This window comes from Gracilinanus agilis, chromosome 4 (genome assembly GCF_016433145.1).
Source record: "Gracilinanus agilis isolate LMUSP501 chromosome 4, AgileGrace, whole genome shotgun sequence".
Lineage (NCBI taxonomy): Eukaryota > Metazoa > Chordata > Mammalia > Didelphimorphia > Didelphidae > Gracilinanus > Gracilinanus agilis.
In genome coordinates this window covers 269,197,750-269,214,725 of record NC_058133.1, presented here as the reverse complement: position 1 = coordinate 269,214,725, position 16,976 = coordinate 269,197,750, and the positions used below count along the sequence as shown (strand labels likewise).

The 16,976-nt window shown below is 35.8% G+C and overlaps 1 protein-coding gene across 1 annotated transcript in view; it reads left to right on the top strand.

The window, feature by feature from the left end:
- The window catches only part of KIF6 (kinesin family member 6), a 540,790-nt gene that overhangs the window by 174,652 nt on the left and 349,162 nt on the right, over window positions 1-16,976 (top strand). The window contains exons 7-10 of the mRNA XM_044675300.1: window positions 458-664; window positions 9,339-9,482; window positions 11,476-11,562; window positions 13,809-13,912. Coding sequence (XP_044531235.1) covers window positions 458-664; window positions 9,339-9,482; window positions 11,476-11,562; window positions 13,809-13,912 — 542 coding nt within the window. The remainder of the gene's footprint in view (window positions 1-457; window positions 665-9,338; window positions 9,483-11,475; window positions 11,563-13,808; window positions 13,913-16,976) is intronic.

Below are 16,976 nucleotides of genomic sequence, written 5' to 3'. Positions count from 1 at the left end.
TTTCCCATCCCCCATGCCATCTTAGATTATTTAGTGTTCCACCCTCACCCTGTTAATTATTCTTCTGATTACTATAATAGTGAATATTATAATAGTGAATAGAGTTCACTACAGAGAATTATACATAATATTTCTCTACAAAGGAATACAGATAATTAGATCTCACTGAGGCCCTTAAAAAGGCAAATTTAAAAATTATAAGTTTTCTTTCTTTCCCCTCTGTATCTTATTTACCTTTTCAGGTTTCTCTCGATTTTTGTGGTTGGATATCAAACTTTCCATTTAGCCCCAGTCTTTTCTGTGCAAATACCTGGAATTCTTCAATTTTGTTGAATGCCCATACTTTCCCTTGGAAATATATTTACCTTCTCAAGTGCTTACAAATGTTGTTTTTTGTCTTTTTTTAAAAAAAAATCTTTTTTTCTAATGTGCTTTTCTTTGCAACTCCTTTTGATAGACTCCTATGAACCAGGCTTCTACTCGTTCCCACTGCATTTTCACTGTTCATATCTCAAGCAAGGAACCAGGGTCTGCCACTGTCCGTCGTGCCAAACTCCATTTGGTTGACCTGGCTGGTTCAGAGCGGGTTGCAAAGACTGGAGTTGGAGGCCAGCTTCTGACAGAAGCCAAATATATCAACCTTTCGCTTCACTACTTAGAACAGGTAAAATTGTTTGTGTTCCTACACGGTTCTTGCTTTAACTTGAAATGTTTGTTAAACACAAATATTGCTAATAAATGCTTATTATCTTTTTTTGTGGGTAAATGAGTATCCTTTTACATCAGATTCTTTTTATTAGAATATTATTGAAATTATAAAATAGAACTGACCAAATGGACACCTTCTCAAATACTGGTGGTTCTTGGATTTGGGGGTGGGGTGGGATAGGGGTAGATAGAGTTTCTTTCAACATTCATGTTCTTTTGCACTTCTTTACAACCCATCTGCCAACCAATACATTCTATTTGCATATTTCTTTAACCAACACAATTTATTTAGTATTCACTTTGTTCCAGGTGCAGCACAAAGTGCTGCAACAAATTTAAAAACTAGTAAAACACAATCCTTCCCCTAATAGGGTGTGGAGCCTAGTCTGGGAGATAAAACATGCTTATAGGTAAGTATAATTCAAGACATAATGTGAAAGCATAATGATAAAAATCCAGGTGCTGTGCTATTTCAGAAATTACTTCTGATTAGAGAGATAATAATAGCTAATATTTTACATTTCAGTAATAATAATAATAATAATAATAATAGCTAACATTTATATAACCAGACACCAAGCTAAGTGCTTTACAATTATTATCTCATTTGATACTCATAGCAACTGTGGGAGTAGGTGCTATTTTTATTCCTATTTTACAAAAGAGGAAACCGTGGCAAACAGAATTTAAGCAATTAAGTCCAGGATCACATAGCCAATAAGTGAATGAGCCCAGACTCGAACTTGAGCCCAGCAATCCCATCCATTGCATCACCATATTTGCATTATTCTCAAAACAACATTAAAGATTATTCCTTTAAATACTTTGTAGTTAAGAACATTGAACTTCAGAGAAGCAAAATGATTTGCCTAGTATTGACTCCTGAGTCAAAAAATACTAATATTCTTGTTGCAATGGGCCTGGAAGGATGGATAAAATTGGATGGAGTTGAAGACTCTTCTGAGCATATCCTGTACATGTTCAAAGTAGCTGAACTGATTAATAGCCTGATCTGGTAGTTTGCCTGAGCCTTTTGGATGAAGATAAAACTTAGGGAAGGCAAGCAATCCTCAGCTCTTTAGTAATCAGGTTATATCTCTTCCAGTAACCAGCTTCATTGTTGTGACTCACCTCCAACTCTCATAACTGCTAAGCTCAGAATGACACCTCTCCTACAGTTGATAAAACTCCTTTGTTGTTGTTGTGATACTATCAAAATAAATTATTTGATAGGGAGTGAGGAACTGATGATGTGTTTTGAGCAAGAAATAACATAAGTTATTCAAGTCTTAGGTACATCTATTTGACAGGATTGTGGAGGATAAATTGGAGTGATGTTGTTTGATATACTGGCATGATTTCAAGGGGAAAATGTCCAGGCAATAATTGGAAATGCTAGTTTGGATCTGAGAGTGATATGGAGCTGTTGATAAAGATCTGGAAATCACTTGTACTGATATGATCATTGTAATCATGGGAATGAGTGATAAAATAGGAAGAAATAAGAACCCTAGGAAATGCCTACATTAATGGGGTAGAAAGAAGGGTATAAAGTAAGAGAAAAAAGAAAAAATAGAGAAAATGAAACATGTCGGAGAACCTAGAAGAGTATATGATAGTGAAAATAATAGTCACTGGCCTTTACATAGCTTTTTTAAGTTAATAAATCACTTTACAAATATTATGCCATTTGGTTCTTACAATAAGGCTTGGAATTAATCATTATTATTTCCCATTTTACAGATGAAGAAACCGACACAAAATAAGTGTTTGGAGCTGGATTTGAATTCTTGTCTTTTTGACTCCATATCCAGTGCTTTTTCTACTATACAACCTAGCTATCTTGTGCATAGTACAACACAGAAACTGAGGGAGGAAAAAGTTCCAAGAGGAAGAGTTGGTTAAATGCAACAGAGAGGTTAAGTGGGATGAGAACTGAGAAAAGGCAACTAACTGTTCTTAGTAATGAGATCAATGCTTTTGGTGGAATGCTGTTTCAATGGAGTGTTAGGGGTAGAAACCAAATTGCAGAGAGTTGAAGAAGGAATGAATGATGAAACAAAGACAGAGAGAACACACTACTACTCTTTCAAGAAATTTGACTGTGAAGAACAGAGGGAACAGAAGCTTGAAGTAGGACAAAGTGAAGGTAGCAAAATCAAGGGGAAAAAATTGGGGAGATTGAGAAGACATGAGTGTGTTTGAAGGGGAAAAGAGGAAAAAACTGAAGACACGATAGAAGAAATGATTAATGGAGAGGACCTTTCTCTATCTAAACAAAGCATAATACTACATTTCATTTCTTAATTTGTCCCACAAAAATAGGAAGCAGTCATTTCATCCAAGTTTTTGTTGTTTAGTTGTTTCAGTTATGTCTGTCTCTTCATGAGCCCATTAGAGATTTTCTTGGCAGTGATTTACCTTTTCCTTCTCCAGCTCATTTTACAGATGAGGAGTGTGAGTTAAACAACATTAAATGACTTGCCCAGGGTTACACGGTTAGTAAGTGTCTGAGACTGGATTTGAACTCAAGTCTTCCTGATTCCAGGCCTGGGTCTCTATTCACTGTGCTACCTACCTGCTTATCCATGTAGATCTTCCCAAATAAGTTAGAAGTTGATATTCAAAGACCTTGATTCCTTTCTGAGACTGAAAGAGATGGAAAAAAATGAAGGAAGAATTAAAAGGGGAACTACAAAGTACATGGGTTTAGATGTCATCAGGGTAAAGGATATAAAGAAAACCTTTTAACTACTTCATAAATCCTTTTGAGGTGAATGTACTGAATGGAAGTTGATGTGGTTCCAAAAGCCTTGAAAAGGAGATAGAGCTGAAAAAGTAGAATGTCAGGATGGAGCCTGATTCAAACATGGGCATGTAGTCCTAATGAATGAAGACAGATAATAGAAACAAAGTACTCAGTGGTCCAGACTGGCATGAAACTAATATTAGTGTAGAATTTTAGAAGACTGATAGTTCTGAGCTACTCCTGGCTCATCTTTGAGATCAAAACAGAGTCTTGACACTTACTTTAGCTCCTTAGGAATAAATATGAAGGATGGTGAGGTGGAAGGAGCCTTGCTCTGGTATTGGGAGAGAGATGGGTTGAATCCTACTTCTGTCACTTATGAGTTATGTGACTATAGGCAATTCCTATAACTCCTCTGAATTGAAGATTATGATGTACCTATTTTATAGAGTTGTGAGAAGCAAATAAGATCATGTATATTAAGCACAGTGAAAAACTTGTATTATATAAATATCCATTATTATTACTAATATCTTTTTTCATTTTTTAAAACCTTTACCTTCTGTCTTAAAATCAACACTAATTATTGCTCCCATTGCAGAAGAGCAGTAAGGGGTAGGCAGCTGAGGTTAAGTGACTTGCCCAGGGTCACACAGCTAGGAAGTATCTGAGGTTAGATCTGAACTCAGGACCTCCTATCTCTATGCCTGATTCTCCACTGAACCACCTACCTGCCCCCCTTATATTGTTAGTTTCCAATGGTGACACTTGCTTTAACAATAATCCCTTTATGTATCTGCTCATACAAAATTATGTTCATTGGCTAAGAAAGATTTTGAGATAGACTTCCAACCAATCTCTGTTGCCCAAGAGAAACTACTTCCTTTCCCAAACTGGATGATCAAGTAAACTTTTTGTTCTCTGTTTTCCAGGACTTTCCTTTGCAATGGGTTGTCCACAAGCAAATATCAAACTTTCCCACCCCTTTTTTCCTTCTCACTCCTCTTCACACACAGACACACACACTCTCTTCCTCCAAAGATGCTAAGTTATATAGTGAACATAATTAAATTATAAACAATACAGGAACTATATTTTGTTTTTTATCTCCCTACCCTAGCAAGATGCTGTTGGTGCTTAAGAATTATTCATCAAATTTTGGTGGTGGTGATTATTTCCTATGCAAATGTATATAAATGCTGATAGAAAAGGCTGTGTAAAAGGCAAGAAGTAATGGAAGAGAGGATGAGAAAGATTTATAGGAAGGAGAAAAAAGCTTGAAAAATAGCAGGTGCTTAAAAGAAAATACTTAAGAGGGAAGACTAGAAATAGGACTAGGAAGCAAATAGAAAAGAAAATGAGGAATTAGTGGGGACAATAAAGAAAAGTGAAAGAAAGATAGTGGGTTGATAAAAGAAAAAGACATCATGGAATTCAGTGAAGTAATCATGAACTACAAGGACTCTTATAATGGTTATCTCTTTAGTTAATACCACATTTTATGGCTTGTAAGTCCAGGAATCTAGTATAATATACGATTGCAGGCCTCACTAATCCCTAGTTTTGTTCTTTATATCATCAGTTTCCAGTTCATATGAAACAGATGTAGTAAGGAATACACCTATGAAGGCATTTCTATCATTGTATTGGTTCTATACAGACTTATGATTGTCCTATTAGTCAAATTTATGAGACCTCACGCCTGCTAATGGAATATAGTTCTGTTGAGAGTTGAATGCACCCTATTGTGTTCGTAAGTAAACAGCATTCTGTTTGCCAGAATCTGGTTGGTTTTGGAGTTTTCCTTATGAATTCATTGCTTTTTTCCAAAAGTTTCCTCAAAAACATTTTAAGCCACAATAGCAGGGTACATTATGGCCCCAGAAATTGAAAGTTGATGAGAGAAAAAGAAATGAAGAAGTGTGTACTTGTTCTGTGAACCTCATAGAGTGCCCCTCATGTGACCCGTGACTCTTATCAGCAAAAACCTCAAGTGAGAAACCACTGCAAAAATGAAAGTTTTGCTCCCTACCTCTATAGAAATCAGAAGCGAGGGTACATTTAAACCATTTATTCCACATGTGGGATTTTTTTTAAGAGAGTAAGAGTTTAAGTTTCTACTTGGCTTCCATTGAATGTACAACGTGTGGGAGAAAAATTAATGCTGTTAGTGCCAATTGTAACCACTCCTAATCTTTGTCCATTTTCGGAGAATAACTTTCCATACCCTTGTGAGCTTTTCAATTAAAAAAAATCATTAAGTGACCCTGGGCAGGTCACTTGACCCCCATTGCCTACCCTTACCATTCTTCCACCTATGAGTCAATGCACAGAAGTTAAGGGTTTAAAATTTAAAAAAAAAATTTTTTTTAAATCATTAAATACTACAGTTATTGATTCTAAGCAGAGTTTTGAGAAGTATAGTATGAGGTTTCATTGTCTCTAGATTAAATCAAGTTAAACTAAATTCAACAAACATTAGTTCTTTGCTGTTTACAGTGCGCTTGGCATAGAAAGAATATTATATAGTTGCTGTCCTCGAGTAGTTTATAATTCAGTAACTTTAGAATGTTTTCTAAAACATTCAGCATCATATTTATAAATGTAAGCAACAAATAGAAGTGAAATTTAGAAAGAATTCCTTGTTTAGTATGGCCACCTCCCACCCTTCCACACTATCTAAAAAGGCAGTCTGTTTTCTCTTCAACTTAGGAATGTTTTAAGTCTCACCTAGAAATGAAACCAGCCTTTACCTCGCCCATGAAAGATTTATTATTTTTGGAACACCTCAAAATTTTTGATCTGCTGAATGGGGAGTTTGGGTAAGGGCGTGCAGTTTTGTCTGGTATCCTCCCAGACTATCTTTGATTTAATCTTACAGTTGGCTTTAACAATGAGTTTAGACCCAGAACTAACTCATTTAGATAGGAGATTGCTTAGGATTGAACAAAATTCATAAACCCAGACACCTGAACTGAGTCTGAACCAAAACCAGTTTTTTGAGATGAGACAAGGAACATTCAAAAACCTGAGCCTTTTGCTCTCCACATTTTCTGAATAAAAATCTATCATTTACCTGATAATCTATAGGCATATGTTCAACCAATACACTGCTGGTGAAGTTGCGAATGGATTCAACCATTCTAGAAGGCAATTTGGAACTATGCCCAAAGGACTTTAAAAGACTGTCTGCCCTTTGATCTCACAATATCACTGGTGGTTTTGTACCCCAAAGAGACAATAGGGAAAAATACCCTATAAATATTTATTTATAGCTGCACTAGCAAAAAATTGGAAAATAAAGGGGTGTCCATCAATTGGGGAATGGTTGAAAAAATTGTGGTATCTGATGGTAATAGAATATTATTATTATGCTGAAAGGAACGATGAACTGGGGAAATTCCATGTGAACTGGAAAGACCTCCAGGAATTGATGCAGAGTGAAAGGAACAGAACCAGGAGAACATTGTACATAGAGACTGATAAACTGTGGCACAATTGAATGCAATCCAGGACAATTCTGAGGGACTTATGAGAAAGAACAGTATCCACATCCAGAGAAAGAATTGTGGGAACAGAAATGCAAAAGAAAAACATTATTGATCACATGATTCGATGGGGATATGATTGGGGACTTTAAATGATCACTCTATTGCAAATATTAATAATATGGAAATAGGTTTTGAACAATGATAGGTATATAACCCAGTGAAATTGTTTGTCAGCTCAGAGGGGGGGAGGGAGGAGGGGATAAAAAGAACATGAATCATGGAACCATGGAAAAATATTCTAAATAAATAAATAAATTATAGGCATATGTTCAAAGCACAAGGGCACATTATACAGATTGCTAATTATTACCTCTGTGTCATTTAAAAAGTTTGCAAAATGAAGGGTTTGAATCAGTTGACTTCTGTCCTTCTAGAAAACCTTCTAAGACCTCTAGAAGATCCCCTCTAGTTTTAAATGCTATAATTCTAATAGATATGCCAACTTGTATTGTCCTTGGAAATCATAACATATTATCTGAAGAAGAAATTATTGTCCAAAAGTGAAGCCAATGAGAGTGTCAGTTTCCCATTGCTGATTTAAACTAATTCTCTGGTTGAGATAGAAAAGACTCTGAACTACTTCAACCTTTTCATATATCCAGGAGATTAAAAATGTCCTGAGGTACTCAAGAACTAAAAGGAACCGGTGTGCTTTATCCATAGGAGACATTCAGCAAGTGTTTGTTAAATGAATGAATGTTAAAAAATCCATAGCTCTTCATCTTCCTAAGCAACCCTTTGCTTCATGCCACCATTATTTCCTCTACAACCCTTCCTCTTTAAGGGAGGTGAAATCTTGTTTCTGGGGAAAAGTGTGTTAATGCAGTGGTTCCCAAACTTTTTTGGCCTACCACCCTCTTTCCAGAAAACATATTATTTTTTAAAAATTTTAATAGCAATTAATAGGAAACATAAATGCACCTGTGGCCATCACTGCCCCCCTGGATCGCTACAGCACCCACCAGGGGGTGGTAGCGCCCACTTTGGGAATCACTGTGTTAATGGATGGTCTTGTTATAACTTCCATTCACCATTTTTGGGACTTTCCAGGCCATAATATAGGATTAAGTTTGGGAGGTACAAAGGAAGGTAAAAATAGTTTAGACTAGTGGTTCCCAAACTTTTTTGGCCTACTGCCCCCTTTCCAGAAAAAATATTACTTAGCACCCCCTGGAAATTATGAAACTATTTATTGAACTCAGAATAGAATGTAAACAAAAAAGTGTGGCCATCACCACCTCCCCTGGATCGCTGCAGCATCCACCAGGGGGTAGTGGCATCTACTTTGGGAATCACTGGTCTAGACCCTCAAGAAAGTTACATTCTCACTCTCTACATATATATATGGATATATAGTGAGTAATATGTGTACATAAATATATATATATATATACTATAGATCCTTCTAGCACTACATATTTGGACCCTATGTTAGTAATAATGCAATTTATGGATAGAGTGCAGGGTCTAAAGTCAAGAATACCTGAATTCAAATCCATCCTTAGATACTTACTAGCTGTATAGCTTTAGGCAAATACCTTAATCTCTGTTTTGTCTCAATTTTCCAACTATAAAATGGAGACTAAAAATAAAACATGTTTCCCAGAGTTGTTGTGATGATCTAATGAGATTATATCTGTAAAATGCATAGCATAGTGCTTGGCTTATAGTAGATACTATATAAATACTAATTATTATTATTATTATTATAAAATAACATATATATACATATATATATATAATTTAACAATCTATAAGGCTCACAAATAGGTTTTCTACCAATACAGATTGTAATGCACAGCAGATTACTTCATGTGTAGCTATGGCCAAAAATAATTTATTATATGATGACCAGCCCTCTGATAATGAGTCTCTAAGCTGGTTGTGGGAATATAGCTTTATAATCCATCACAAGTTTTTTATCAGCTTTTAACCAGTTTATAATCCATCATGTTTTTTCCAGCTTAGTTAAACCTCTGCAAAAGATTGTGATTTATTGGTATAATCTTTAGAATCCCATAGTCAGCTCTATGTCACATGAAGCGTATGATTTGAGCTTTAAGAGAAGATAGAAATGTCTATACTTTTGCCCAAATGATATGCCAGATAATCTTTGTTTATTTCATTTCACAAAAGAAACTGATGGTTTATTATTTATATATTATTTGTTGTTTTCTTAATGAACAGTAGGAATAAGAAATCATCTTGAACCTTTGTTATTGTTGCTGCAGTAATATTTTTGAATATTCTATGAGATTACAGGTCTGTTTGTTTCCATAATTTGTTTATTATGGCTAATGTAATACCAATGCTGTTATACTTCATCACAGGTTATAATTGCCCTTGCAGAGAAACACCGGTCCCATATTCCCTATAGGAACTCCATGATGACCAGTGTACTGAGGGACAGCTTGGGAGGAAACTGCATGACCACCATGATTGCTACGCTGTCATTAGAAAAAAGGAACATAGATGTATGTTGCCTCTTTCTATCAGCAATCTCAGACTTGGTTTACATTGTTATCAAGTAGAGTGGGTTTGAGGAGTTATAGTTGTTTTTCTACCTGTTTTGTGCATTTCAGACCTGACTATTGGCTAAATAGCCTAGGGAATCAGTCTCTCTAGGTTATTTACCCATGTCTCATTCATCCTAATGGAAAATTATAATCATTTATTATATACTCATTTTGAGAACTATCCTTTTTACTCAGCTTCCCATGTTCCCAGGAGATTGCTACTAGATTAGTATATACATTCAGAGAACCAAGAGAGTTGCTCTTTTAGAAGAAGGTACTCTTTGCCTTTATTTCTGGTCTCTGAGGCTCCAGGTAGTTTAGGGCCACTCACTGTTGTAGAGTGATCCTGCCCATACAGATGGCCTTGCCACCTAGGATGTCCTGGTAGTGGCCAACTACTCATTTACATATCATGTAACTCTAGTGCCAGCCATTCCTTAGTCCAGCTTGTATGAGGTGATGTAGGCAGTCAGTAACACTTGGAAACGGGAAAAACTAGGAGGCTTTACATAAGCAAACCAGCAGGCTAGTTTAGAGAAGGAGGCCAGATTTATCCATATTTAATATGATGACATCTTCCCTAAATTCTCCCACTCTTCCCTCCCCTTCTAGGCATTCTAAAATTACCTATTCTTCCCCTTTCTGAGCTGGTCCTTTTGATTTGGGGTTAAATGGTGTGGTGGTGATCATGCAGGATGCAAAGGAATGGATAGATTCCAGCAGATCACAGATCTAATGATAACCTCTTTCCTCTTCAAATTGAACCATCTTGTAAATTTCCCTGTTATGTTTAGGCACCATAAACTTCCAGTTATTCAGATTCAAATCCTTTGCATTATCTTTGAGTCTACCCTCTCACTCACTCAAATGGGATATTAATTTCATTTCTACTTCCCCATCTCATGCATCTGAGAGGAAGCCATGATAAAATGGGGATCTGCTCCAAGAGCCTAAGTCTTGCCTCTGACACTGGCTATGAGATTCCATTGTTCTAGGCAATGCTCTAAAATGGTGGTTCCCAAACTTTTTTGGCCTACCGCCCCCTTTCCAGAAAAAATATTACTTAGTGCCCCTGGAAATTAATTTTTTTTAATTTTAATAGCAATTAATAGGAAAGATAAATGCCCCTATGGCCATCACCACTCCCCTGGATCGCTGCAGTACCCACCGGGGGGGGGGTGGTGGTGCCCACTTTGGGAATCACTGCTCTAAAACTATAAAGTACATATTCTCTTATCATCTTTAAGACTATAATTACATATTCTCTTATAGTATCCAAGTCTATAAGAAAAGGTGCCCCCCACTTCCACATTGGCAAAGGTAGTTTCTTCATCTGAGAGTTCCATATATCACTGAAATCCTAGGGCCAGTCTCTATAGCATTTCTCCCATCACTCCTCTCCTCTCTACTCACTCAGCCACCCACCTCTTTAAGTCCTTCATCACCTAACTAGCATCCCTTCCTTATCTCTCCTCTCTCTAGTTTTACTTCCATATCACTGGCAAATTAATTTTTCTAAAATGTTAGGTATGACCATGTCACTTCTTTACTCAACAAACCCCAGTGGTTCCTTACTGACTCAATGATAAAAAAAAATCATTTCATTTTATCTCATCCCCTTTAGTTCCTATTTTTTTGACAGTTTCACGGTGTACATACTTTTAGCATAGGAGCACATACAGATAACTTATAAAGGAGTTTAAAAATTACATACTAGGGGTCCAGTCTCCAAAGTTTCTTCCTAATGGGTGAGTGATCAAAAATATTAGATCACTGCTATGGATCAAAGACCTTTTGAAAATGAATTGAGACAGTAAAATAAAATTATGTCATCATGGCACATTCGGGCATATTTTAGATGTGTGTTGCAAACTATTTACAAAGATAAAGTTTGAATGAGGAAAAATCCCTATCAATAATAACATTTTAAAGAGACATATTATTTCTCCAGGAATCTATATCAACTTGCAGGTTTGCCCAGCGAGTGGCCCTCATAAAGAATGAAGCTGTTCTCAATGAAGAGATTGACCCCAGGCTGGTAAGAAGCTATTAGTTGACTTTCTTCAGTATAAAAGATACAGCTGGATAGATTGCTGCTGCTTTTCATGATGAGTCATTCCTTTTGGTTATGTTTATATGTGCAGGTCTTAGTCTTTTTTTAGAAACATCATCTGCTTTAACCTTCTGGGGATAATTAGAATTAACTTCCTTTTGCTCATAAAGTCGTGGGAAATCCTAATGGTCATTACTAAAGAGAACCATACTTACATAGCTCTTCTGTTATTTATTTTAAGATTTTTTATTATTTATTATTTATTTTAGGGGGTTAAGGCTTCCCTTATGAAGTTTTTAGGAATTGGTAGCTAATGGCTTATGGTAATATAATAACAAATCTTAAAATTTAAATTTTAAAAAACTTTTTCATTAAAAAAAAATGTTTTCATCAAAAAAAATGCAAGCAACATAACTTGGCTATATAACTCACCTAGATTTTTCTTTTATGCATTTGGATAGTATTCTATAAAACATTACTGAATGTTGAACATTCAGTATTGTATTTTTTTTACTTTCACCAGATGACCAAACTTTAGATAGAAATGCTATTCATCTGCAAGCTATCCTCTCTACTTTTACCTTGCTCCTTCATTTTCTTAAGAATAATGGTGGATCCTTAAATCATACACATACATCACAAACAGTGTGAGATCTCTCACATTCAGATTTCTGTAATTACATCTTATAAACCCAAATTAAATCAACCCATTGACGATGAGTCTTTCCAGGCAACCATATGCCCATGTCATACCATACCTAGAGCATAATGCTCATTTTACAAAGATTCTTTAAGAAGAGATTGAGTAGGGGCCTGGAGACCATAAAATATACAGATCGATTAAAGAAATTGTTAATTTGCCTGGAGAAGAGAAGGTTTAGAAGGACATTATAACTATCTTAACATACCTGGAGGGCTGTCATACAAAGAAAGATTAGACTTGTTCTACTATAAACTGGGGATGGAGTAAGGGGAGAAACTCAATTGAAACCCACTTCTAAAATCCTACATGATATTTTACTCTGATACAGAAGTTATACTCTGTCCTTGAAGGCACTGTGAGCAGGACTCATGCTCTGTCCTGACATAGTGAAATGAAAAGACTTCAAGTATGGGCCCAGTGGTGAACTCTATGTCTATTGATTTCCATCAGCCTCTATCTAACTGAGACAGGTTTATCACTGGTTGGCCACAGGCTAACAGAATTTTAAGTAACAACAAATTTCAAAAGGCTTAAATCCTTAACATCATAGATACTCCAGGAATTCAAGTATCCAAATTCTATGGTAAAACAAATAAATGAAGCCAAGTAAATATTGTTAGTGTGGTTATTGTTACTTATAATGCCATTATTACTATTAATAGCTAGCATTTATTTAGCACTTGATGATATAGGCTTTCACCACTACAAATCTTAAACAGATCAAATAAATATTATCCTTTTTCAGGTGAGGAAAGGCCCAGAATGATCAACTTAATTATAGTCTATCTGTCTATTAAGAAACAGTTCAGGAACTGGAAATAAAATCTCTCATCACCTAAAGAGCCCTCAAACCTTTATTTTATATGCCTGAGAGAATTATTATCTATTCTAAAAATCATACCAAAATCAACAGTAAGGTAATTAGATCTGAAGTTCCAGAGAAACTGCCTTCAGTCACCTTCTACCCTTGGGACCTCAGGATATACTAGGTAACTAATGTATAGAGAGTAGGGCTGGAGTCAGACACTAATCACAGTATGTGACATTAGCAGGAATGCATCATGACTGCCCCAAGACCTAAATCAGTTATAACTACAGTGACTTACGGGAAAAGGGATTGTTTACATCCTAATAATTATAATGATTTGATTTTGATTTTTATGTATTTTATTTTGCTGGCCTACATAATATTGCCACTGGGTTTGACTTCCACTCACTTAATAAAGATTAAAAATATATAATTTTAAGGCAAATTTTATAGAGTAACAGATAGAACTAATGAGCCAAATAATTTCTTTTCTATCTCTTAAATATAATTTTTCACCACTCATAACTTCTGAATAGTGCATTTTTAAAGGGAACAAAAATTAAAATTCTACTACATTTTAAAAAATCATTTTAAGTTTAGGATTGGAAAAATATCAAGTTTGTCTTTATTCAAAGTACTACTCTTTGTTAACAAGTTCAAAGTCTGAGACTTCAAGAAGATTTGACTTTTTAATTCATTGTCTTGCTTTGCAATCTGCAGATTATTGTGCGTTTGAAAAAGGAAATCCAGGAATTGAAGGATGAACTGGCCATTGTCACTGGAGAGCAGAGAACACAACAGCTCACAAAATCGGAGCTCAAAAGGTAAGCTGTAGATTTTACTTCTTTCTTTCTGTTAAGTGTGAAAGTTAATGTTAACATCTTTGTTGGCCTTAATGTTATAAATTCAACTCAAAGCACCAAGGTCCCTAGGGATAGTCTGAAAGTGCATTTAGGTGCCAGTTCAGAATGCCAGCTTTCCATGAAAAGATGGATGAGACTGGCAGGGTTTTTGCCTCCTCAGCTTTGAGGAAGTAAAGTACAGACAACCTAGAGGATGAGAATATCATTCTGATGCCAGCTGAAGACAGGGGATTGTATAATAGTCATGCCATTTAGAAATAGACATACCAAACACTTCTAAGCTGTGGAACTGAGATCTGAAAGGAATTAAAGAAATGTCCTTTGTATTAAACAGCATCTTGCTTTTGCTGGAACACTAATTTATCCCAGGCCAAATAAAGCTTTTCCTTTGAATAAATAGACCTATATGTTCTCATTCAGATGCTTCAGGCCATCATGAAAGCATGTATTCAGGGCCTTACACCAGGGCTCTGTCTTTCATATTTGTTAGATTTTTAACCTTACAGCAGAGTCACACCATAGAGCTCTCTTGCTTTCACCAATCCAGAACAATAGTAGTAAGCATTCTTACTCTATCTTTTGTTATAACTAAACATTTGATGAGTGCTAATAAAGTGCTAGCTATGGAAGGCACTGGAGCTCTCTATCTCCAAGTAAGAAATAGAAATCTAGACAGGGTGGACCCAAAATGGTGGCTTAGTAGCAGGAAAAGCTGGAACTGCTCCTGAGAATCCTACCAAACCAAAATTAAAATAGCAGCCCAAAACAACTGAAGTTACAGAACCAAAAAGAAGACAGAGTGAGGGGGCTCTCCTATGGAAAACAACTTGAAAATAAATAGAGAAAACAACTTGAAAATAAATAGAGAGATCTGATTTTCATGGGATAAGAAGGAACGAGAAATAAAACTGCACCCAGAAGAGTGCCAGTTACTACCCCTCATCTACTGCCTGGGCATAGGCTAATTTTGAGATCTTGTGGCCCTGCCTAAGCCAACAGTAGAGCACCCCACTTACCTCCTGAAGTCCCAAGTGCTATCACCAGGCCACAGTGAAGCCCTGAAATCCATAGTGCCTGTACTGTGATAAAGACCCTAGCCCCCCACCCCTGCAAAATAGCTCACAATGGTGAGTCCAAAAAGCCATCAGAAGAGGCGACAGAACCATCAGTTTTCAAAACTACCAGTCCACAGACAAAAAAAGGCTGGGAAATGAGCAAATAGCCAAAGAAACACCTAACCATACAAAACTGTTATGGATATAAAGAAGAATAAGACACTGATTCAGTAGAGAACTATGAGAATAAAGCAACCATATGTAAAACTTCAAAGAAAAATGAAAATTGGTTGCAGGCCAATTTGGAAGATTTCAAAAAGGAATTCAATAATCAAATTAAGAGAGGTAAAAGAAATTAAAATAATGCAAAAAGAAATTAACAGCTTAAAAAGCAAAATTGGTCAAGTGGATAAATAGATAAAAATATATCCAGTGAAGAAAAAAGTTTCTTGAAAAGTAAAACAGACCAAATGGGAAAGGAGAATCAAAAGTTTGTGGAAGAAAATCAGTCTTTAAAAATTAGAATTGAGCAAACAGAAGCTAACGATTTCATGAAACAACAAGAAAAAATAAAATAAAATCAAAAGAATAAAAAATAGAATAAAATATGAAGTAGCTCACTGAAAAAACAACTGATCTTGAAAATAGATCCAGGAGAGACAGTCTAAGAATTATTGGGCTACATGAAAGTCATTATGAAAATTAATTAAATAAATAAAGACCTAGACATCATATTGCAAGAAATTATGAAAGAAAATTGACAGAATCCACAGACCACTTCCAGAAAGAAATCTCTAAATGACAACTCCTAGAAATATTATAGCCAAGTTTAAGAGCTCCTAGCCAAGGAGAAAATACTACAAACAGCCAGAAAGAAACCATCCAAATATCATGGAGCCCCAGTAAGGATGACACAGAACCTGGTAGCTTTTACACTGAAGAATAAGAAGGCTTGGAATATGATATTCTGGAAGACAAAGGAATTGGATTTGAAACCAAGAATCACCTATCCATCAAAACTAACACTATTCTTTCAGGGGAAAGTATAGTAATTTAATAAAATAGAAGATTTCCAAGCATTCTTGAAGAAAAGATCAGGCCTAAATGGAAAATGTGATGTCCAAATGCAAAATTCAAGAGAAGCATAAAAAAGTAAATAAGAACAAGAAAAAAACTTAAGAAACTCAATAAGGTTGAATTATTTCTTTCTGGAGGCATCTGGGTAGCTCAGTAGATTGAGAGTCTGGTCTAGAGATGGGAGGTCCTAGGTTCAAATCCGGCCTCAGATACTTCCCAGCTGTGTGACCCTAGGCAAGTCACTTGACCCCCACTGCCCACCCTTACCACTCTTCCACCAAGGAGCCAATACACAGAAGTTAAGGGTTTAAAAAAATGTTAAAAAAAAAGAATTATTTCTTTTCTACATGTAAAGTTTATAGCTCTTAAAATTTTTTATCATTATCATAGTAGTTAGAAGAAGTAAGTATACATAGATAGAAGGTGTGGCAGTAAGCCATTTAAGATAATATGTAAAAAAATATAGGGTTGAAAAAGAGGATTGCACTAAGACAAATGGAGAGAGGTAGAATGGGGTAAATTATATCACATAAAGAAGTGTGGGGGAAAAACTATTATAATGGAGGAAAAGATGAGAGTGGTGATGGGCAATACTTAAAATTTATTCTCATTGAAATTGACTCAGAGAGGAATAACATCCAGATTCTTTGGAATATAGAAGCCTATATTATCCTATATAGAATTAGAAGGGGAATAAGAAAGGAGGTGGTATGGAGGGGAGTAATATAAAGGAAGGGGCAAATTGGGGGGGGTGATTAAAAGACTGAATTGAGAAGTAGGAGGGGAATAAGAAGGATGATGGCGGGAAGGGGAGCATATTAGGGAGGAGGAATTGAAGGAGGGATTAAAAGCAAAATACATGTGGAGGGATAGAGTGAAAGGAGAAAGTACAG